Source organism: Pyrgilauda ruficollis, unplaced genomic scaffold (genome assembly GCF_017590135.1).
Source record: "Pyrgilauda ruficollis isolate IOZ18807 unplaced genomic scaffold, ASM1759013v1 scaffold36, whole genome shotgun sequence".
NCBI lineage: Eukaryota > Metazoa > Chordata > Aves > Passeriformes > Passeridae > Pyrgilauda > Pyrgilauda ruficollis.
In genome coordinates, this window is record NW_024525045.1 from 3,898,743 (window position 1) to 3,921,598 (window position 22,856).

The 22,856-nt window shown below is 42.7% G+C and overlaps 2 protein-coding genes across 5 annotated transcripts; both read left to right on the forward strand.

Annotated features, from left to right (window-relative positions):
• The first annotated feature begins 297 nt into the window (after window positions 1–297).
• On the forward strand, window positions 298–12,966 carry LOC121357969 (thiamine transporter 2-like). 2 transcript variants are annotated; one of them, XM_041475753.1, is made up of 6 exons: window positions 298–420; window positions 2,941–3,106; window positions 3,435–4,251; window positions 5,695–5,887; window positions 7,450–7,591; window positions 8,750–12,966. In XM_041475753.1, exons 2-6 carry the CDS (start codon window positions 2,957–2,959, stop codon window positions 8,927–8,929), a joined length of 1,482 nt encoding a protein of 493 aa, XP_041331687.1. In that variant the 5' UTR covers window positions 298–420; window positions 2,941–2,956; the 3' UTR covers window positions 8,930–12,966. The 2 variants fall into 2 exon arrangements, with proteins under 2 accessions (XP_041331687.1, XP_041331688.1); XM_041475754.1 differs by lacking the exon at window positions 8,750–12,966 and having other exon boundaries at window positions 7,304–7,487.
• On the forward strand, window positions 7,524–22,814 carry LOC121357970 (thiamine transporter 2-like). 3 transcript variants are annotated; one of them, XM_041475757.1, is made up of 6 exons: window positions 7,524–7,591; window positions 14,275–14,431; window positions 16,321–17,137; window positions 19,112–19,304; window positions 19,807–19,948; window positions 20,706–22,814. In XM_041475757.1, the coding sequence occupies exons 2-6, from the start codon at window positions 14,282–14,284 to the stop codon at window positions 20,826–20,828; spliced, it is 1,425 nt and encodes a 474-aa protein (XP_041331691.1). In that variant the 5' UTR covers window positions 7,524–7,591; window positions 14,275–14,281; the 3' UTR covers window positions 20,829–22,814. The 3 variants fall into 3 exon arrangements, with proteins under 3 accessions (XP_041331691.1, XP_041331690.1, XP_041331689.1); XM_041475756.1 differs by lacking the exon at window positions 7,524–7,591 and adding an exon at window positions 12,306–12,433; XM_041475755.1 differs by lacking the exon at window positions 7,524–7,591 and adding an exon at window positions 13,023–13,146.
• Window positions 22,815–22,856: the final 42 nt, after the last annotated feature.

The following is a 22,856-nucleotide window of genomic DNA, read 5'->3' on the forward strand; positions in this document are numbered from 1 at the left end:
AACTACCCACACACAGCTACTGCTCCCTCTTTAATATAGGACAGTTTGAGGCACATATGGCTCCCAAGCCACATATCCTGTCAAATAGACCCAAAATCTTTGGGAACAGAACTTTCTCTATTGATTTTGTGCCAGTCAGGCACTAAACTGTAGTTTGGGTCTTGATTCACTGCCGCCTTGAGGCAAAGACAGGCCAGGATTATCTGGCTGCTCCTTTAAGGGTGCTGAAAGAAAGCCAGCTGGAGGCCTTTCCAAAGGAGGTGTCAGAGCAAGCTGTAACACCAGAAGAACAGGAAAAGCACAAAACCCAAACAGAGTCCAGTAGCTGCAATACACACAGGACAGCCAGAAGTGAGACTGGGAATACTAAAAGGAGGCTTTTCCCTTGGAAGTAAGAAAGGAAGAGCTCCAGCACAGAAGGTATGATTATATATGAACTTTAGAAATATGAAATCCTGCAATGACAAGGGAAAGTGGGTGGAAAGAAGAGAGCAATCCAATGGGGAGCTGGGGGGCTGTGTTAGGCTGTGTGTAGAAGAGCTGACAGCTCTGGCACCAAGAGTTGCTGAAGGAAAAAATAAACAGAGGATTGTTTTGTTGTAGAACAACGCCACAGCATCCTAAAATCTCTTCAAAGTGAAAAAAACCCTAGATTTATAAAAGACAAATTGACCATATGGGATGACTGCACCAGGAACAAATTGGATCCTTCCCCCTCAAGCAGCAAGGCAGAGCTCTGGTTGCCAGAGGTTTGTGGTTACGAATGCAGAAAGGTGGGCTTGTACAGCTGGAGGGGGCTTCACCAAGGGCTGGGGGTGAGTGGAACCCAAAGCCCCGGGCAGGTGAGGTGACACCATCTCCCACTCCCCAAGGGCAGAGTGGGCTGCCCCTGAGAGCCCTCAGCCCTCTGCCCCTCCCAGCTCAGCACCAGTGACAGGTTTTTTCTGCACAGCTCCTTGTATCAAGTGGGAAACTTCTCACCCGACTTCACCTACCAGCCTCACACTGGCAGCTCAGAGAGCAGAAGAGCAGATTAGAGGTACAGGTCTAGTCCAAAACACTAAACAGTGACAGCTGGCACTGAAGGGATGCAGTGACCAGGACACACCTGAAGTTCTTCTGTGTACAGCTGAAACCATGAATTCCTGCACAGGATGGCAAAGCCCTGCCACCCATGGGCAGCATCCTAGAGGCAACACAAGCAGCCTGTGAGCCCTGCAGAGGCAGCAGCTGCCCCACTCACCTCCCAAGGTGTGTGTGACATTTTAACAGGCTACATGAGACTTACTGTCCCTGTGTCACACAGCCTGCTAGGGGTGAGCAAACAGGGCAAGACCTGAAGCAGACCAGAGCAGAAAGGTTCTGCTGGAAAGGGAAAAATATGCTCTGGCTATTGACTTGTACAAATGTCTCTCATTACAGTGCTAGAGATGCTCTCCACCCCACTCTTCTCGATGCCTTTCTCAGAATCACATGAAGCATTCCCATGGCACTGGGGTGCTGTACGGCTTTAATGATTACCACGTGGGAGGAGAGCCGGGGGATGTTTTGGTGACTCAGTGAGCACGATCCTGGGCAGGGCCCAGACTGGTTCTGCCAAAGCCACGTGTGCAGCAGACTGATGTTCCAACATCAGTCTGCTGGGAGGAAGGAGGGGCAGGAATGTTTGCTTCCTGGAGCACTCAGTGTGTCTCAGTCCTCCCCAGCTGGTTTGCCTTGCTGGGGCCACCTTGCCATCTAGTGGTTCACACTGCACAGCTGACACAGAGCTGGGTTCGTTTCTGCTGGAATCCTGTAATGTCCCCGCTTTCAGCCCTTATGCACCAAAGGAAGTAATTCAAATTCCCCTGGATCTGCACCCATTTCTTAGCGTGTCAGGCTGTCAGTAAAACGTGCTCTCATAGCATGGAGTTAGAAAAGAAGACGCATAATGCCTACTGCCTTGCACTTACCACATCCTGTAAAAAAGGATCTTCTGCCCATCCAACCTGGAGGGATATACTCATCAGGACATGACTGCTTTGGGCTGAATAGACCTTCCTTCAGCTTTTACAAAGAAAACACTACTTCATTTTTAAGATTTTTATAAGATTCATTTTTTGCCCAAAAAAGAAAGAGTTATCAGGAGGAAAGTAGATAAAAGTCAAAAGCACAGTGATAGAAATCCCATCTGCTAAAATGCAAAGTCCAAAGGGCTCCAAAAGATAAACTGCACACATTAAGATTCTTGACATTGCCTATACTAACATGAATATGGATATTAACTTACTGTCTGTTTCCTTTGCATGTCCCCATTACACCCATTTTGACTTTTGTTTGGGCTCTGTCCAGCAGAGTTGCAAATTTTAATTTATTCCATCACCTCACCTAGTGACAAGAACAAAAACACCTGCTTCATTTCATTTCAGCATGAACTCTTAACCTTCTGTGGCCACTTTTATAGATGGGAAATATGATGTCTGTATCCAAAATGGACTTCTTATGCAGATAATTCCAGATGAGAGTCTGGCTTGATATCCTTTCTGTATTTCTTAGCAGCTCCATCTGCTAGGCTCCACAGTTATCTTTGTCATTCAACGAGGTGCTTGGCTGTGATCAGTCACAGTGTCAAGGGAAATCTCAGTGCTCAGCTGACTTCAGCCACTTCCATCTAGAAAGGCTTTTCCTGTGTTTATCTTGGTCAGTGCAGATGGAAAGACAGGGTAGTTTCTCTCCCAGTTAAGGATCTTCCAATTCATTTTTATGCGGTTTCTACAAAGAGAGCAGCAGACAAAGGTAAGGAATAGCTGTTCACTTTAACATTATTCATAAAAATTATTTTGAACTGTCAACCTCTAAAGAATACTGCTTGCCATTAGAAACCAAAAAATAAAAATCAAGTACAAGATCTCTTTGCACTTGCATGGGCAGTATCATTATTCTAACAAACTTTATCCTCAGCTCTGCTGCAGAGGCCATGGGCTGCTGGAAGCAAGAGAAACCCAACACCTGGGCTTTTCCCACCCTGATCCTCTGCCTCTATGGATTCTTCTACATGATGAAACCATCAGAACCTTTCCTAACACCCTATCTAACAGGACCAGATAAAAACCTGACCACAGATGAGGTATGATTTTATTCTATGGTTTCTTTAACTAAAGTAGTGAAAATAGAAAGAGAAAACACTGTTTAAAATTTTTTTTAAAGATGAAAAAAAAAAGCACAAATTTAACTAGCTCTGACAGGTTACAATTTGCACCAGACTGCATAAATAAAAGATCCATTTAACGGATCTAAGATACATTTGCCTACCCAACAGTCCCATGCTGATTCAATGTGGTTATATATTTTATGAATTCCTTCAGAAAAAAAACTTCCCTCTACAACATGATTTAAAATACATGAACTTCCTCTCCTCAACAATAAAAAAACTGACAATTTTTCTTCCTTTCTAGGTTACCAACCAGATTCTGCCAGTGTGGACATACTCCTACCTCGCTCTCCTTTTCCCAGTGTTCCTGCTCACAGACTACGTGCGCTACAAGCCCGTCCTCCTCCTGCAGGGCATCAGCCTCATCGTCACGTGGCTCCTGCTGCTCTTTGCACATGGAGTGCTGGCCATGCAGCTGGTGGAATTCTTCTACGGCATGGTCACAGCCACCGAGGTGGCCTATTACGCCTACATCTACAGCGTGGTCAGCACCCAACACTACCAGAGGGTCACCAGCTACTGCAGGAGCGTCACTCTGGTGGCAGCCACCGTGGCCGCCGTGCTGGGGCAGCTGCTGGTGTCCTTGGCAGATGTGTCCTACTTCTACCTCAACGCCATCAGCTTGGCTTCCGTGTCCCTGGCGTTCCTGTGCGCCTTCTTCCTGCCCATGCCCCAGAGGAGCATGTTCTTCCACAGGAAAGATGCCCCTGGGCCTGTGCCAGGGCCTGCCAAAGGGCTGGCTGTGAGCGCTGCCCGCAGGCCCTCGAGCTGCCAAGAGGAAAGGAGCCCTGATCCTGCTGCCAGGGCCCCGCGCCCCCAGCCCCAGGCTGGCAATGCCGGGCCCCTCAGGCACACGCTGAGCGTGCTGCTGCAGCTGGGCAGGGACCTGAGGGATTGCTACGGCTCCCGCCAGCTCCTCTACTGGTCCCTGTGGTGGGCTCTGGCCACGGCCGGCTTTAACCAGGTGGTGAATTATGTCCAGGTGCTGTGGGACTTCCGGGCCCCCTCGCACAGCTCCGCAGTGTACAACGGAGCTGTCGAGGCAATAGCAACGTTTCTGAGTAAGTCAATGTTTAAACATTGATCACAATGACAGCCTCTGAAGTTTCACTTTAGTAAACTTTCAAAGTGCAATTTCATCACAGGGAGCCAGCGCACACCCTGTGCATTCCAGACCTAGATCTTTGATGTTCAACAGTTCAAATGTGAGTTATGTCCATTTTTCTTTAGTAGCAGACAAATATTTTACCAGTGTGCAGAAAGTGTGCAAGTCACACAGACATTGCATCTAGCTGGTAAACTCATTCAGAAGCACCCCTTTTCTTTGGATGAGGCTATTGGGTGGGGGTTTTTTTCCCCCAAAACAAGTATTACGCTGTTTCCATAACAATGCTATCAGCTTACACAGATGGGAGAAGTTTTCCATAAAAATTTTACACAAAAAGAACACAATCATCTCATTTAAATTTTTTTCTAGTCAAATACCCTTGTGCAACCACACACAAAAAAAAAATTTAGTCATTGCATGATACAAAGATTTTAGGGGAAAAAAAGACCCTATGCATCCTTACGATACCGATGTGAACCATTCCACTTTTGTACCAGAAGCAGATGCTCACACCGCACATGCAAAGTGAGGTTATCAAAAGGTAACATCAGAGGATACCACCCTGCCTTGGCTCACATTGTGCTGTTGTAAAGAACTTGCACAAGATGTGGGAGTGTTTTATCAGGAAAAATAAACCTGTCTGCACCACACCTAGTCATTCAGCTCACCCTTACACTCTTTAAGGAGAAACAGATACCACTCTTGCAGCAGGCAACTAAGTAGACCACGTGAATCAAAAACTTGAAGACCTCCTGCAGTATCTACTCCTTGATGAATTCCTCTCTCTCATGGACTTGCCTAGCTAGTTCTCAGTGTATAAGTATAGAAGTTTTTTAATTGTCTGGGACCTCTAAGATGGGCAGTCAGCTGGCTTATACCTTGCAACAGATGCATCTTCTAGGAGGCCCACAGAAGCAAACCTATCCTTTCTCGTTCCTTGGATATACTTCCTTGATGCCTCAAAATTCACTTTTTGGACAGCTTACCCCCTCTCTGAGGTGCACAGAGCTAACCTATTCAACAGAAGGTTTACTAGCCTAGCTAGGAGAAGATGGAAAAATTTCCTTCTTGAACTCCAAACCATGTTCCTAATTCTCTCCCCAGAGATCCATGCTGTGCACAGACACCTAAATAATGAATCCTCCTACATTACCGTTTATCCTGTGAAGTGGAATAAAACACTAAGAACAGAATGGCAAAGACTTGATATACGCAGTTGTCTTAAAATGACCAGTCATCTGCACAGCTGCAGAAGTCATCAGAAATGCTTTTAAACTTCAGACTACTGTGCTTCATTATTCAGCATTGCCTTTCGGCATGTGAGCATGGCAGGACTTGGTCATACAGGCTGTGGAGCAGATACAATATTTACACTTATTTTTTTCTCTTTTTCTAGGTTCAGTAACATCTTTCCTAGTACAATATCTGAAGATTAACTGGGACCATTTTGGAGAACTGGCTTTAGGGATCTTCTCTGCAATAGATGCTGGTTGTCTGTTTCTCATGCACTTCTCTACCAGCATCTGGGCATGTTATGCTGGATATCTCATTTTCAAGGCATGCTATGTGCTCCTCCTGACAATAGCAACGTAAGTACAAAACATCACAATGCTGCCATCATACACAGACTACTGACCCTACTTTGAGTTTGCTTTGAGCATCCTTTTCCTCAGAGGTAGATGATCTAATGCTTGACATAACTGTTTAGGTAAGGACAAGAACACTTAAATGTCTGATTATGTTGTTTTCATTCTTCCAAACAACCAGGAAAGAAAAATTGTCAAAAGGACATAAAACATTTACCTAAGCAGCAATTAAACAAGGCACAAAGTAACGTTATTACTAAAGGCAATGGTAACTGCAAAATGTAGAAGCCATTTTCCTCCTTCCTGGCATTAAAGATGCAAAGTGAATAGGGACAAGCATACCTTGACAGCCATCCTTTAGGATCACCATATGCCTAGACCCCCTACTGATGAACCTTTTAGCAAGCCATGAACTGCATGAATGCAGGAAGAGACTCCACATAAAGTGTTCCCCAACATAATTTTATACATATAATCATTAATGATATTAAGATGTAAAGGAATAAAAGGGAACATAGGACATATAAAGTCAAATGAGATCTCATAGGAGATCAAGCTATTCTGTTGACAGAAATAGAAATGTATAAATAATATTAACAACAAATATTTTATCCCGTGTAATAAATATAAAATAATATTGCTCCAGTCATTTTCTTGCTTGGAATATCTTTAGACATACCACACTATTTCACTAACAAAAATACTGGATGCATTTTGTGTCAAACTCCAAAATTAATCAGTTACCATTAAAAAAGTTGCTAACATTATAATGCATGGCAAGATTTTTCCTATTTGAAGGAAGCCAAGTGAGCTCTTACTTGTCATTTTGGTAGATTGTTATTACATTATAGTTAATTACACCTGGACTATTTCAATATATTCTAAAAAACCCCAACAAAGTAAAATCTTGCAAAAAACTCCCAAGCTAAAACCATTGAAAATGAGTCCTGAAGGAATAACACTCTTTTGTTTGTATAGAAACTTTGCAGGTATATATTGCAAAGAAAGATGTTTTGATTATTGCCATAAAAGATACGGCAAGTAAAAATCTACAGACTCTTGACAGAAATAAGGAGCATGTTACCTCCACTGTCAAATGACAAAGCAAAACGTGACTCATCACCATGGAAAGCTTGGTTAGAAGATACCCAGGGTGACCTCCCAGCCAGGGCAGAACTGCTTCCAGTGCCAGAGTAAGTCACAGCTTTGCCTGGCCAGGTCTCTGAAAGCTTCCAGCCATGGACTCTTTACAGCCTGTCTGGCACAGTCTGTGCAGGCAGAGAAGGAACAAAGGGGAAGGGTACAGAGAACTGACATTCTACTTGATCATCTGAAAGCAGGGGTTAGAAAAGCAGCCCATGCAGTTCAAAAAACCACTAAAATACACTATGGTACCCCAGATTTTATTTTTTTTTTTAGAGAAAGCAAGGAAGCAAACAAACAAATGAAGCACCATTTCCTCTGTCCTTGATGCATCATCTCCATGAATAATTTTCTCTTCATCAACTGCTAGACAGCAATAGCTTTTCCCGTGGGAAGTGACTGACCTGCCAGTTTCCCGTTAGGTTCCAGATTGCCGTCAATCTGAGCATGGAGCGCTATGCCCTGATGTTTGGATTCAACAACTTCATTGCCCTGCTGATCCAGACTATTCTTACAATAATTGTTGTAGATTCAAGAGGCCTGGGACTGGACATAGTGACTCAAGTAAGTGCAGTTACCTTTACTTCCTATTACTGCTCAGCCAAGTCATCTTCAAAATTCCTATGCCAAAAGACAACTTCATTATCTTTCTTCTATAGAAATCCAGACATCTCGTTCTTCCCTTGTCATTCTTCATCACTATTTGTCATCACTCTTCCCCTTTGCCTTTTAATGCATTTAGGATTACAGATGCTGGTCTGTTAGTTTTCAAAGGGAGAGACACCAGAACATAACTAACCAGGCCCTGCTATCCAACCAGTTTTAGTAGTTAATAAGACACCATCCTCTCTGCCCAAAAGCTCAGACTGGTTTTGTCAGATGTAGAATGGGAGTTCAGGACTATGAGGCACAGTCTGGATGATTTGAGTTATTTTAGCTCAAGTAACTTCTGATTCCAGCTCAGGAGCAAACCTGGTCTGTATCTCAACACGTACAATAGAGTCTTCTGCCCACAGCTTGGGCATTTCATTTGGGATGGGACATCCTATCTCACAACTGTGTCCCTAACTTCAACCCAGTGTCACTCATGTTGAAGTCAACTGAAACCTGCTGACTTCTGCATTTCCTCAGATGGGCTCTCAGCTGGGACAGCTTTCTGCTCTAATGGGTCTGAAGACTAAAGCTATTCACACTCTGCACAGAGAAGGCAAAAGTGACTTTCAAAGAGTAAAGATTGAATCAAACATTAAATCTTTAAAATTAAGGACAGGAATATGTAGGACATCATAAATAGCCTTGCCACTGTTGTTGGAAATACTGATATAAAATCACAGTGTATTTACTGAAACCATTGTGGTGACAGTTACTGAAACGTGCAAAACAAGGATGAACTCAGGTTCTTCATGTAGATTATTCATGACTGTGTGCGTAACGAAGGTACTTCTTATTTTGCATTAATAGAAAAAAATATCCTGTTCTTATCTCTCTCCCTGTCTGATGTTTATTAAGAGGCATGAGGAATGGGAGAAAGGGGCAGTTCTTCATTTCACAGTTTTCTGCTGTATACTTGAAAAGCTGAAATTTTGCTTAATCACAAAGCAAAAACTCAAGTGTAGAGAAACTGCCAGAAGAAAATCAGAGTGACTGTCATCTTCAGAAGAAGCAGCATTTCTCTAATGTGTTTTTCATTAATTGTTCTGCCTTTTTTTCCTCCTCTCCCAGTTTTTAATTTATGGCAGCTACTTCGCAGTCATACACGGGATTTTCATGATCAGAAGCATTTGTGTGCTGGTCTCATGCAAATGCCAAAGGAAAATAGTGAGATCTTGCACAGAGCAGCTGAACCAGGCTGAGCATGAGTCAAGAGAGCAGATTGTCACAAGCTACATGACACGGCTGTAGGAGGCAGGCAGGCTGGAGAAGGGCATCTCCTGGGAGAAAGGCTCCCAGCAGGGAAGAAGAGCAGCATGCAGGGAACAGCAGTGCAAGAAGAAAGTTCAACTCAGCCCTGAAAAGCTACACTGAATCATTCCAGCACTTCAGCACAACATATGCCAGCAGAGAGCTCACCAGAATGGCACTGTGCCAAGAATAAAAGATAAGTTGCTTTAGATTCTTATTTACATGCCTATAAATAGCTTTAGGGCAGTAATTTATACACAGAATCAGAGCAACCACCTTTGCATCCCCCCATGCACGATGGCAGAGAGCAGAGTTCACCCTGCCTTGCTCATTGTAGCTCCTGAATGTGGTGCTGGCAAAGCTGCTTCTGTCACATTTGCTGATGCAGTGGCTGAGGGTGTGACTCCCCTTTGCACAGCCCTTGTTCTGAACCAAGGAAGAAAAGATCACATTTGCATCATTCTATTCTTTCATACCCAGTACAGGCAGATGGGGGACAGGCTCCTCCTGTCTCATCCCACAGCTCAGTGCACACAGGCTGCAAAAAGCTGGGCTTGCACAACCTGTCCTGGGAGCTTCACTGCAACACTGCTAGGTCACAGTTGTTGTTGGCCCACATTTGAGAGCTACAAACACTGTGCTGACTTCACAGCAACCTCTGCCGAGAAGGGAATAACTTCAGAGTCCAAGCAAAAGGCAAGAGCATCACTCCTTTGCTTGTGCTTCCAGTAAAATTAAATTCAGGACTGATCGGCTTCCTCTTTCAGCAGGAAAAGAAATAGCATGAAGGGGCTTATGTAGCACAGACTAAAACCAGAGAAGGACATTGTGGAGAAATTTAGCTGATTCCACAGAGGAAAATTCCAGATTAAAAGGAATATCCAAGAAGATTTATAACCGAAACAAACAGGAAGCATCATGTGTGCTTTTGAGTGCCAAGTGAGGGAGGTCCACAGATCTTGGCCAAGAATTTGGCAGGATCAGCCAAACTCAGTTTGTCAAGAAACTCCAAGTCCTACAGCTAATTTTGTCCAAAAGACAGTCCAGGAGAAGAAAAAAGAGATTAGAAATGAGTTTGCATAGTGAATGTCTAATTTAATATGAACTATATCCATATGCTGAAGTTATTTCCGTACTGCTGTTTGCTTCTAGCTTCCAATAACTACATCTAACTAATAAAAACCACTTAGCATTTACAGAATATTTTTCCTGTAGAGACACAAGCCAACATTTTTACAGACATACCAGCTTTTCATACCACTGTCACAACTGCAACTAGACAAAGTGCCCAGAGGCAAGGGCAGGCAGGACAGAAGCAATGTGTTTCAAGTCACAAGAATCAGTAGGCTCTGACAAAATGAACCTGGCTAATTTTTTTGGCCTTTTGTTTACTACTGTGCATTGTGGGGACATTGTCTGTTGTAAACTGGCTCTAAGCAGAACAGTTTAACCAATGCAGTCATAAGAGTAGGAGATGTACTTAGTCTCCAGTGAGACTTCTGTTCTTACTGCAGAACTGAGGGCATGATGGTCCTGCCTGAAGAAACAGGGACAGAATCCAGGACAGTAAGGACTATTTTTCTATTCTCCCTTGTGAGCAGCAATCTTCTTTTGAGGCATTCAGTTTAGAACTAGATGCCAGTCCCAGACTAGAATTTAACAAGAGCTTGTGTTTAAATTAAAAAGAGGAACTTCATACTTCATATTTTCAGCTACATTCTTATGTTCTGGGTAGAGCTAACTGCTCTCTGTGTCTGTAGGATGCCACTGAGGAGCAAAGGAACCAAGCAGACACAGTGTATTTGGCTTGCAGCTTTAGAGAAAACCATCTTCAGAAAACATATAAGACTTTAAAGAAAAAAGAATACATTTGTATTCTCTCTAATCTCCAAAATAATGATTCTGAGATTGGAAGCTGGCAGGAAGCATTATGGGGGAAATGGGGGAGGAAGAAGGCAGCTCTTAGCAATGTTAGGAGGAGAAAGACAAGGTCTTATGTTATCCTGGGTTTTCAGCTGCAAATCAGAACTCACCCAGCAGTCAGAGGTTTCTAAAAGAGTAAGATATACACATGAACCTGTGTGTTTGTGTGCCTGCACACACACACACACACACTGGAGAGGAGATAGCTGAGACTTGGTAGGTTACAAGGAAGGCTGGAACCACAGGCTGTCTAGTTCTGCAGGAAAAGGAAATACTCAACACATCCACCTCTCCTAGCAGCTTGTAGTATTGCTTGTCTTCCAGTGTGTTAAAGGTTTCCATGCAAACATGGAACTCCAGAGCTGGGCACACTTCTCCCCATAGCTGCAACCCCCTCTAAATACACCACTAATTACTTTTGAAACATTAGTGGGTTTGGGCACAAATCTTCCATGAAGATACAGTCCAACAAGCTGGTAAGGCCAGTTTGAGCAAACAAGGAAGGAACAAATAGTGTGTTTGTATTCAAAACATGCAGGTACTACCCAAGCACTGTGTGGGCTACCAGAGAAACATGAGCCAGCAGCCCTTTCAGCCCCTGCCCAGCAGCACCTTCCCTTCCCAAGGTCCTTTCCCTGCCTCGACGCCCTTGGCCAGGGAGGAGGATGAAGGGCAGAGGAGGCCCAGCTCCCCTGAGCACTTCCTGCCTGGTTGCACCTCCCGTACCTGCAGGACCAGACCAGGCTGTCGAGCTCCCAAAAGGCCCCTCCTGCCAGGGCTCAGCTTCTGCTCCCAGGGTCAACACACGTCCTACCAACAGGCTTCAGGGTGAACTCCAGCCTCGATGAACCTTGGAAGATGCAGGCAGTACAGTCTAAAAAAAAATGGGTAAAGGAAAGCAAAGCAGCATTTCTCTGAAACAAGACTGTTAATTTTTTAGCTAAGAACCTAGATTTAGCAGTTGAATTCCGTCCCTTTGTCCTTAAATGACAGATCTGTCCCTATACAGAAGTAATTCCTGGCCAACTAATAGTAGGAAGCATGTGCTGTCCTACCTCCCAAAGCTCCAGCACAGCCAGGACAGTCAGAGCAGACCCCACGAGCCCAGAGGCCTCTGCGCTTGCATGGAACAAGTACACTATTAGCCCAAATTGTAAAACTGGTTATCTGCCTTTTCCATGAATCAAATACCAGGGCTTTTAAAGGTATTTATTAACAGAAAGAATGCAATCATTGCTTTCTTGTCACAACAGGTTTTATTAATCATTAGCTACACTAAGTCTTACAGTTTTATCTTAAAAATAGAACTCAGTTTGCTGAGAAAACCCACAAAGAACACTTTCCCTGCAAACTTCATGAACAAGTTCTGCAAGAAAGAACAGCTATGACAAGTTGTTATTATTATTATTTAAATTCTGATATTTTATCAAGTTTAGAAATAACTTTTTGGAAAAAAAGTTACAGAAATTTCTGATTACCACAAGCTCTAAAGGGTGGTTTCTGACTTCTCTGCAAGACAAAGTCATCCTAGGAACTGCACCTGAATCCACAGGAAATGCACCACAGCCAGAGCCTTGACAGGTAATTCATCAGCGTTGCAGTTATTTGGGAGTGTGCTGGCTACTCGCTCAGTGCATTTGGAGGTGATGCAAGATTTATGCAGATGTTACTGATCAGCCCAGGGCTTAATTTTTATATTTTTATCACATTTCAAATAAGGTCTTGAGTTAAAGATACTGGAGACTATATTTTATTTACAATTATTTGTAAGAGAAAAATGACAAGAGGCAATTTTTAAAAATCAAGTTACAAGGTTAGGGTTGCTTTTTCTAACATTCCTCTGAGGGTCCAGAAATATTGTTTTTATAAGATACTATTTATACTAAGTTTTAATTTATATCATCTCACAGTGCAAGCAAAAGCACTTTTTCAGAAGTGCCTGCTATAGAGTGGAATTCAGCAATTTAAGATACACAGCTTGTAGCAGCATGATTAAACATCAGCTAGTGCTTTGCTTTCATTTGCTTATGATTGAAAACAGTTTCACTTATTTTCAGGATCAGTAAAATTGACTTTTTAACACAAAAGAAGTAAAATAAACTTAAAAAACCAAATCTTTCTAGACTTCTTTTTGCTGCCAACTACACTGAAGAAATAAGCCTCCTTTTCACTTTTGAAAGTGATGACCAAAAGGAAGTCAATGGTTCTCTATTCTAAGTCTGAGCAGGTGCCATGAGCAGATAGTTTCTGGATCTTTCTTTACCCTCTCTAATGACTGGAGTGCAAGAAACATGGTGAGTGTTAAAGCATTTTGAAGAAACTGAGGTCACAATGGGTTGAGCTGCCTGATGGCTTTTATTGCCATCGAGAACGTTTGCATGGTCATTGTATCAAATCAAAACAATCAATAAAATCAACAAAAAAATCAAACAGATTTGCAAATCAACAGGAAAAAAAAACTCCTTGAGCACACAGAACGAGCTTTGATCTTACACTTTGCCCACTCATTTATTCAGAAATGAGACTATAATGGAACTTTAGTCTCCTGCTACAGCACAGCCACTCAGCCCTAAGCACGTCACTACGAACATCCTTTGACAGACAACAAAGAGTTTACCAGGGCTGATGCACCTTGATTCTTTTTGCTCATTTCCAAGTTGCTCATTTCCAAGCTGCAGCTGTGATGCCAGGCAGGTTCAGTGAGGGGAACATTGGCTTAGGCACGTAGCACAGCTGGAGCCATGCACTTCACTCACAAGACAGAAGCAACAATGCCCTTTATCAGTATAACAAAGTTCAGTGGTAAACGTGACAGTGCTTTAACAAGACTCAACCGGAAAGTGTGCTTGACTTAGTGCAGAGATGGCAAGATCAGGCAAAACTGTCAGTAAGTCACTGGGTTCTAAACTCCTCTCAGAGAGGAGCCTGGGTGCAGCTTAGACCAACTCCTAGTCCCAGATTTGGTCAACTGCTTCCATCTAAAGGATTGTGCAATACGTGCAATAAATTCTTTATATGACTTAGCCAACGTTTTGAGGCTGAGCACACTGTTAGTCACTTACCAAGAATGTGTTGCAGCAAAGAATCTCAGCCTCAGGAGTAACTGCCAGAGGTGTCCCTGCCTAAGAGGAGATCCAGGCATGCAGCTCAGTGCAGGAGAGCTTGAGCTCAGTGGTTTGGTTACATCTGCACACCAACCTGACATCTGAGTCACCGCTGCAGGCAGCCCTTGGCTGTCACACTGCCACCAGTCCCTCTAAGTCCAGTTACACTGGATGCCACCACCACAGCGCCCTCACTGGTGGTTATGGATTCAGGGGAGTGAGTGCAGGTTTAGTTAAAAAGTAAACTTGAAAATTAATTTTTACCAACTGTGAAGAGCATCTATTCTTCCTTTGCCACGTTTTTTTTTTTTTTTTTAGGTAAATTATGGATTGCTGGAAGGAAGCCATAAGCCACAGCTGGATTTATCCCACGATGATCATCTGCGCAAATGGATTTTTCACCACAATGAGGCCATCAGAATCTTTTCTCACCCCCTATCTAACAGGACCAGACAAAAACCTAACAACTGAAGAGGTATGTAACTATTCTCTAAAGCAGTAACTAAAATGCTTAAAGCATTAGGCCTTACAGCAGTAACTGAAAGGAAGATGAAGTGTGAATATTTTATCTAAAGACCCATATCTAAGATGCTTCTGGAAAAGAGTCAGGAGTCACCTCTTTGGCAGGAGGTCCAAACTTTAAAGTCCCTACATCCTTAGGACTTTGAATCCCTTTTGGTGGTTGATATTTTTGGCAAAATCAGGTCAGCCAGTTCCTCTCTCCACCCCAGAGGAGACATATATACTTTCCATGGAATTGATTACACTGACAGAATTGATTTCAAAACACAAGAAAGCTAAGCAGCCTTCCCAGCTAAGCAGCCTTCCCCTTATGAGTTGTAAGCTTATTTCCTATATTCCCTATATTTCATGCATTCATTAACCTGTGGAGGTTAAGTTCACATTCAGAAAAATTGGGGGTTTTTGACAAAAACACGCACTCCAAGTTTCCTTGCTATGTGCTGTGCTCAGCACTGGCTGCTTCAGGAGTACACCTCCCAACAAAAGGGGACATGGTTAACACGTGGCTGAGTCATGGAGCTAACGGTATAATTAGAAAACACAGGCTTGCTACACCCACATGCAGCTAATATGAAGAACAGTCATTCCTGATGTGCAGTAGCAAATGTTAAGGCATAATCTACCAGCACACTGCGAACCCAAGGTTTCTGCTGAAAAAAGGTATTTGTGGTTTAGGTTGTCAGGGAGTTTTTTTTCTACTCCCTTTTAATTTATTTGTTTTTAACCACAAGGGAAAACATTATTTCTTATATAAATCACACAAATAGCATCACAGAATGCCTTAATTCTGATTTCAGCAAGAATCCTTAACTCAAAATCAAGCACAGTACAGATACTGTCTCTTTCAGCCAAACTCCCCTCCAGTGAGTTAATTCCTTGAGGTAATTCTAAGCTCAAGAGAAACAAAAGAAATCACACAGAAAGATACAGTGAACCTGCTGCTCACCATGCAACTCACTCCAGTACCTGTTCAGAAGTAAAAAGCATTCCTCCAGCATTTGATACAGATCTAGTTTAATTGTGTAAGCAGAGAACAAGAGATCAGGAATAGATACCTCAGCAGGCTCCACAGTTACTGGGTTTGACCTCCCCAAAACCTCCCTCTAAAAGAGGGATACCTGTCCCAGGTGTACCCTAACTGCCCAGGCAAGCATTGAGCTTTAGTGGCAACCACAAACAGCACCTTCCAACCCAAATTCAGAACAGTTTTAGAAACAAGAGAAATAATTTCTTCACAGGGTGTCTCTGTATTGAAGTCCAACTTAAACTTACTGAAAGATTTCCTTACTTACACTTGAAATCAGAGAAAACCATAGAAGATGCAGTACCCTAGTAGCAGCTACACACTCTGTGCAGTTCCAGTTCCCCTTTGTAAGAGGCACATGCTTTTTTTTTTAAACATACCTAACAAGGGAAAGACGTGACCAAAGGTATACAATGACTCATATTCAGCGAAAACAGGCCTCATTTTCAGATACTGGAGGGAATAGGATTTGAAACTAGAGAGATTTACATCAGACACAAAGTTACAATTGCTTTAAACAGCTGCACATCAAAACCTGCCTTCTTCATAGGCCTTTCCTGGAATTACTTTTTAAGTCAATCTATCTGCTTCTTTAGTGGAGCATAGCATCATTGTCTTTAGTCCTTACATAGTGAACTCACAGTTGTGTAACTTAAAGCAGTTTAAGCCTGCACTGTTCACATATTTCAATGTTTCATATCACAACTATGTTGTTTCAGCAGTAACACCATCAAAAATCATCCAAAAGGGTATTTTAAACATATGCGGGATTGAGGCTGTTTTGTTTGTTTAACATTTCCTCTCTTATTGCGTTCTAGGTTACCAACCAGATTCTGCCAGTGTGGACATACTCCTACCTCGCTCTCCTTTTCCCAGTGTTCCTGCTCACAGACTACGTGCGCTACAAGCCCGTCCTCCTCCTGCAGGGCATCAGCCTCATCGTCACGTGGCTCCTGCTGCTCTTTGCACATGGAGTGCTGGCCATGCAGCTGGTGGAATTCTTCTACGGCATGGTCACAGCCACCGAGGTGGCCTATTACGCCTACATCTACAGCGTGGTCAGCACCCAACACTACCAGAGGGTCACCAGCTACTGCAGGAGCGTCACTCTGGTGGCAGCCACCGTGGCCGCCGTGCTGGGGCAGCTGCTGGTGTCCTTGGCAGATGTGTCCTACTTCTACCTCAACGCCATCAGCTTGGCTTCCGTGTCCCTGGCGTTCCTGTGCGCCTTCTTCCTGCCCATGCCCCAGAGGAGCATGTTCTTCCACAGGAAAGATGCCCCTGGGCCTGTGCCAGGGCCTGCCAAAGGGCTGGCTGTGAGCGCTGCCCGCAGGCCCTCGAGCTGCCAAGAGGAAAGGAGCCCTGATCCTGCTGCCAGGGCCCCGCGCCCCCAGCCCCAGGCTGGCAATGCCGGGCCCCTCAGGCACACGCTGAGCGTGCTGCTGCAGCTGGGCAGGGACCTGAGGGATTGCTACGGCTCCCGCCAGCTCCTCTACTGGTCCCTGTGGTGGGCTCTGGCCACGGCCGGCTTTAACCAGGTGGTGAATTATGTCCAGGTGCTGTGGGACTTCCGGGCCCCCTCGCACAGCTCCGCAGTGTACAACGGAGCTGTCGAAGCAATAGCAACTTTTTTGGGTAAGCAATCATTAGCAGGTACTTGTAACCCATCCTGTGCTGAGGGACTCTTCAGCCATGTGTTTCGTGCCTTTCCATCTCCTGTGAGGACTAAAACGAACAGACAGAGATAAACAGTGTGCAAAGCATGATTTTACTATAAACTTTTACAGTGAGCACTTCAAAATTAGTCTCAAAAAACATATATAAATAAGCTTTTCCTTCTTAGAGAAGACTCATTCTGCCAAAATATTTTAAGAGTTTTAAGTATAAGCTTTGTTTAGACCATGTCTTTAACCTGAAATAAGCACATCAGAACCCTGTGCAATGATATCTTGCATACTCCTCTCTCAAATACACCTTAAGCTGACTGGTTTAAGAATAAAAGAACATGTCAGCAGATACACTGCTCTAAATACTACTCAGAGCATACTGTGAAATTGTCTGTTTAGATACTGGATTAAAAATCATTCCAGTCTAAGTGCTCCTCAACAAATATTCTGTGACTACATCTATGTCCTGATTGGCATGTTTGCCAGAACAAAGGTTGTGTGTTCAACCCCTGTATGGGCCATTCACTTCAGAGTTTGACTTGATGATCCTTGTGGGTCCCTTCCAAGTTAGAATATTTTATGAAACCATTTCTGTGATGTGACAAGGCTGAGAGCACTGTAATTGTTTACCCTTGAAAAACAAGGAATCTTATTAATGTGCATAGAGATTTGAAAGGGAGGAGCAAAGATGGAACCAGGCTCTTCCCAGTGGTGCCCAGTGACAGGGCAAGAGTCAAGGGGCACAAAATCAAGCCAAGTTCCACTTAAACACAGAGGAACATTTTATTCCAAGGGTGATTTTAAACAGGAACAGGTTGGCCAGAGGTGTGGACTTCATCCTAGTCAAAACCTAGGCACCATCCTGAGCAGCTTCCTTTAGCTGATTCAGCTTTTAATAAGCCATGTGACCTCCATCTCTCTTCCAACCTCAGCCATTCTACCTCTCAGTTACTTGGTCCACCCAAATTCCATTTCTCTTTAGCCAGAGAAGAGAAGGATATGGGTAAAGTGAAACTTCATTTACTTAGCTGTGCAGCACCAATACAGCCTCCTTTTGGAGCTCTCATTTTCACAACTGTCTCCCCCTACATTCCCAGAGCTCTATCCCACACTGCTACAGGGAATTGTCAGGTTTCTTCTCCTCCTTGCAATCAGCATGAAAATCCATTTTACTGAAGCTACTCTAAAACTTCTAACTACTGCTCTGAGTAGTGTTCCCAAAGTCTTACACTTACACCCTCTGGCACTTGACACAATTTCAGAGTACAGAAAGAAGGCACTCAAAGCACTGGGAACCACTGCTCATGGCAGGGATGGACCAAAGGGGTTGGTTTGCTCCAATTTTTGGAATTCTGATGAACAGAACATAGAACCAGCAAACAAAATCCAGTTTTTGTGCTAGCCCACCTGAGAACATGGGATTTGCTACACCGTAATAGACTCAAGTAAGGGTTTTGCTACATGTGATGGCCACTAAGACATTGACAAATGCAGTTTCCTAAGGCTTTTCACCAGAAACTGAAAATACACTTCCATTAAAAAAAAAAAAGCATGAAGTGCTAAGATTTTCTTTCTATAAAGAACTTCATATGAAGCAACTCAACTCATTATACATATTTTGGCAGAAAATGCTTGGTAGAATTGTTCTCTTTGCCCATAGTTGTCTAAAAATGGAGAAACAATAGATTGTGCACTGCTGCCTCCAGCCTTAGGCATGAGGCACTTTCCCAGAGCACTTCAGGCACTGAAGGGTCTAAGCAAAGAGGAAAACATCCAAAATAATGGAAGACTCCCACACCCCTAACAAGAAATATGATCCATACCATTACCAAAGTCCACTGCGAGCAAGACCAAAGAGCTCCTGGCATGATCCAATGACAGTTATGCAATGGCTCTCAATGATAATATTTCAAAGTTTTAATTACTACTTTTCAATTTTTAGGTTCAGCAACATCCATGGCAGTTGGATATGTTAAAGTCAACTGGGATCTCTCTGGAGAATTGGCTTTGGGAATTTTCTCTGCACTGGATGCTGGTTCTCTGCTTCTTATGCACTTCACTGACAACATCTGGGCATGTTATGCTGGTTACCTTGCATTTAAAGCTTGCTATATGCTCCTTATAACAATAGCAACGTAAGTACAACACACAACTGTTCTAATTAAATTGATTTAAATCACTGTCAAATTTTTATATTTATCAAAATTTTACTGGGCATTTCCCTACATATAAATACAAATAGGTTATGACAGCAGCATATATTGTTTCTAGCCTGTGTAAAACTAGGTAAAATTATATGATCTAACCATTACCATAGCACACTCCAAGTCAGAACAAGGTGCCTTCTGCACTTGGTAATTCAATTACCAATGCATGAGCATTCTCAAAGTGATCCAGTGAATATACACAGGTATTTAGCAAAAATATTCACTCAAGGGTAAATAAGATGCACAAAAGTCACAAAGCCAGAAAAAAACCAATAAATTTCTGTCAAAATGAAGCTGATAAAGCTTAATAGCCAAGATTGAAATGATCTTGTCCTTTGATGAGTGCACTGTGCCCATTAAACTGTTCCTATAAGTTCATCCACCCGTCCTTGCTCTCCACGGTTTTGTGAACCTGTGCATTCATTGTCAGGTTTCAGATTGCTGTCAACCTCAGCATGGAGCGTTATGCTTTGATGTTTGGCCTCAACAACTTTGTTGCACTGGTGATTCAGACGATTTTAACTGTTGTTGTAGTAGATTCAAGAGGTCTGGGACTGGATATCAGCACTCAGGTAAGCCACTGAGTCCCACTGCTTAGTTCCCCTACTCTCCTCCAAAAGCAGGTTCTACTCCAAGATTAGCCTGTGGTAATGTGCAAGCTCAGTTACTCACCTGGAAAAAGACTCGTTTAAAATGAACTGGCTTGAACTACCTCAACCTGCTTGTTCTCTAGGCCTCCCAATATTGGGATGACTGGAAATATTCTATGTTCACAGAACAGAGGGGAAAGGTGACCACCTATTACTCTGGGTATTCTTTAATTCAAAGACTTAGTATTCAGAAGTTTATAGTCAAAATACCCTAACCAGAAGCAGGAAGCCAGATGAAATACAACCTATGGGTGTATTACTAGGGTAATTCTAAGTTACATAGTTCCAGTGGATGCACCTTTAAAGTTACTGTAATTCTGAAAATTAACTCATTGCAATTCCCCATTAAATTTCTAAAATTGGTTTAAACTGAGACACTGAATGAGTCTAAGACTCTAGGTTTCATGTTTCCAGAGAAGAGACGAAGTGCAAGACAGCTGTCCTCCCTTACTGAGGTGGGGAAGGACATATCAGAACATTGTCTCCCCCTTCTACAACAACAGAATTTCTATAGTGTAAAGTCAAGCAGTCCAGACTTGTTGAATCCTCTCAAGATGGGGTCATTCTGGGCACAGGTGACAGAGAAGGGAAGGCAGCAATGGAGAGACACCGCTTAGAGTAAAAAACTGTTTTTCCTCTTAGATAACTACTTTTCTCCTTCCCCACCTCCATTTCCCAGTTTCTCATTTATGGCAGCTACTTCACAGTCATAACTGGAATTTTCCTGATCAGAAGCATGTACACCATAATTTCCATCAAGTGCAGAAATACAAGGGCGGCTGCTGAAAGCACTGCCCCTTAACAACCGAGACAAAAGCAATGGTTACAAGCAACAATGCAGAAGGCTCCATCACCTGGACAACAAATCAGGAGAAATATAATGTTCAATCAAGCAAATCTGGTCCAGGTTGAAGCAAGCCATTTATGAGCCTACTGCACAGAGAGCTTTGTCAACAGGATGATGCATTTGCTCCATTTTCTTCACCAGCAGTTTAATACAAACATTCCTCAAACAGTCTTCTAATTCAAGTTTAGTGATCTGACATACAAACTTCTATTAAGGCTTGGTGAGCACAAGGACATACAAATGCCTGAACCTCACACCAAAGGAACTCACAGAACAACCTTGGGACTTTCCCTTCTACTGAGTATTTCAATTTAAGGCAATTTATTTACTGACACAAGACAGACATGCCCAGGGAATCTAAAGCAGCTGAACCATACAATGACCTGTCAGAAAATTCACAGAGGCCTTTGGACATCTTAAAACTTTTTCAACTGGACATCGCATCTTACAGAACTCAGGATGGTCCTGCAAGTGTAACATCTTCTCACACTTGTAACAGCTGATGTTTAGGACTGAAGTTTAATCTAGGAGGTCTCCATATTAATTTCTGTATAAGGGGCTTAAAGTTATCAAGTGAAGTGCTTTGATGCTAAAGCATAAAAATACAGCTTTTAGGCAGGTATGCTATTTGCATGAACAATTGAGGGAACAACTGCAGAGATTTCCAGGATAAAAACATTTAAAATCAGGGGTGAGATGCATCATTTTGTAAATAAAGCTATTTTAAAACCTAATCTGGTGTCAGTTTATGCTCAATATACAGAAGACTCAAAACAATGCAAGATCTTCAGCTTAACTGGAAATTGACAAAGCTAAAATCCATGAACACAGACTAAAGAGGTGTGCTTGTGTATAGTTGAAAGTAGCAAACTTTTTATCTGCAGTTAATTCAGTAATGAAAACTAAAGTATTCCACTACTTTGACAGCACATTCTAAGCTACATGCCTTGCATACTTCAATCAGTTTCAGAATTTCAGCAGTAATATTTGGATCAGAACAATCTCTATAGATGCTGATTTCATTAGCCCTTGCCCAAAGCCTAATTTACACCACAGTAAGTGAAGAGGGCACAGAACTGTTGCTCTTTCATAACACTTTTCATCTCATTGACATGACATCTCTTTGATTTGATCCAGTTCTCTGCACTCAGCAGTTTTAAGTATTCCACAAGCCTACTGAACCCTTGCAGTTCCCCACTCTCCACTGCATTTTCTATCTTTGCTCTTACTATCCAAAGCCAAGGCTGGGGAACAGGGAGAGTTACAACTATTTACACTGTGCTAAAATACAGTGGTGAGAGTAAGGGTGTCACTAATACTCTGCAAACCTCCAGTTGCTGGGATTTCTTCACTGAATTCCCCAGAGAATGTTGGGAACTGAACTGAACGCCACACTCTGTTGAGGAGCCTCCATCAGAAACAAAAGAGAGCCTTCAAGCCTGTTTTAAATATACCAACAGGACAAAACCAGACATTTAAGTATGGAAAACTTCCAGCATGTTTTATGAGCTGCCTATCTCCTGCTCGGTATCTCCAAAGTTTAAAAAACAAACACAAACAAAAAGAAATCACAACCCCCATAGGCAGGCAACAAAAGTCAAAAGCATTAACATAAATGTTTTTACAAGCAGAGGTCAAACCTTTCAAATGCCCTAGAAAAACCTAGCCAACATTCAGACAGTCAATTGCAAGTGAAATGTCTCACCTTGAATTTTCGTGTTTATCTCAAATGGACTTACTTGCATGTCCTTTTTAAAAAAGGTCAATCTCACTTTATTTATTCCTATTATCCTGAAAGCTGTTAGAATTTTATTCTCCAGCTGGTCAGAAACCTTTAAGCTTGTAGTTTATGTATTCACAACATACTTACATTATTTGCTTAGTTCCAGTATTACACTTGAACTGTAGCCAAATTATCTCTGTTTAAAACACCAACTACTTTGATGCAGTTATATTTTTCTTGAACCTTATCACTGTTACAGA

Bases quoted from the DNA above. Each gene is read 5' to 3' on its own strand.
- LOC121357970 (XM_041475757.1), top strand. From the start codon at position 14,282: ATGGATTGCTGGAAGGAAGCCATAAGCCACAGCTGGATTTATCCCACG. The intron at 19,305-19,806 runs GTAAGTACAACA...ATTCATTGTCAG, and splicing joins CTCCTTATAACAATAGCAAC to GTTTCAGATTGCTGTCAACC. The intron at 19,949-20,705 runs GTAAGCCACTGA...TCCATTTCCCAG, and splicing joins GACTGGATATCAGCACTCAG to TTTCTCATTTATGGCAGCTA.
- LOC121357969 (XM_041475753.1), top strand. From the start codon at position 2,957: ATGGGCTGCTGGAAGCAAGAGAAACCCAACACCTGGGCTTTTCCCACC. The intron at 3,107-3,434 runs GTATGATTTTAT...CTTCCTTTCTAG, and splicing joins AAAACCTGACCACAGATGAG to GTTACCAACCAGATTCTGCC. The intron at 7,592-8,749 runs GTAAGTGCAGTT...CTCCTCTCCCAG, and splicing joins GACTGGACATAGTGACTCAA to TTTTTAATTTATGGCAGCTA.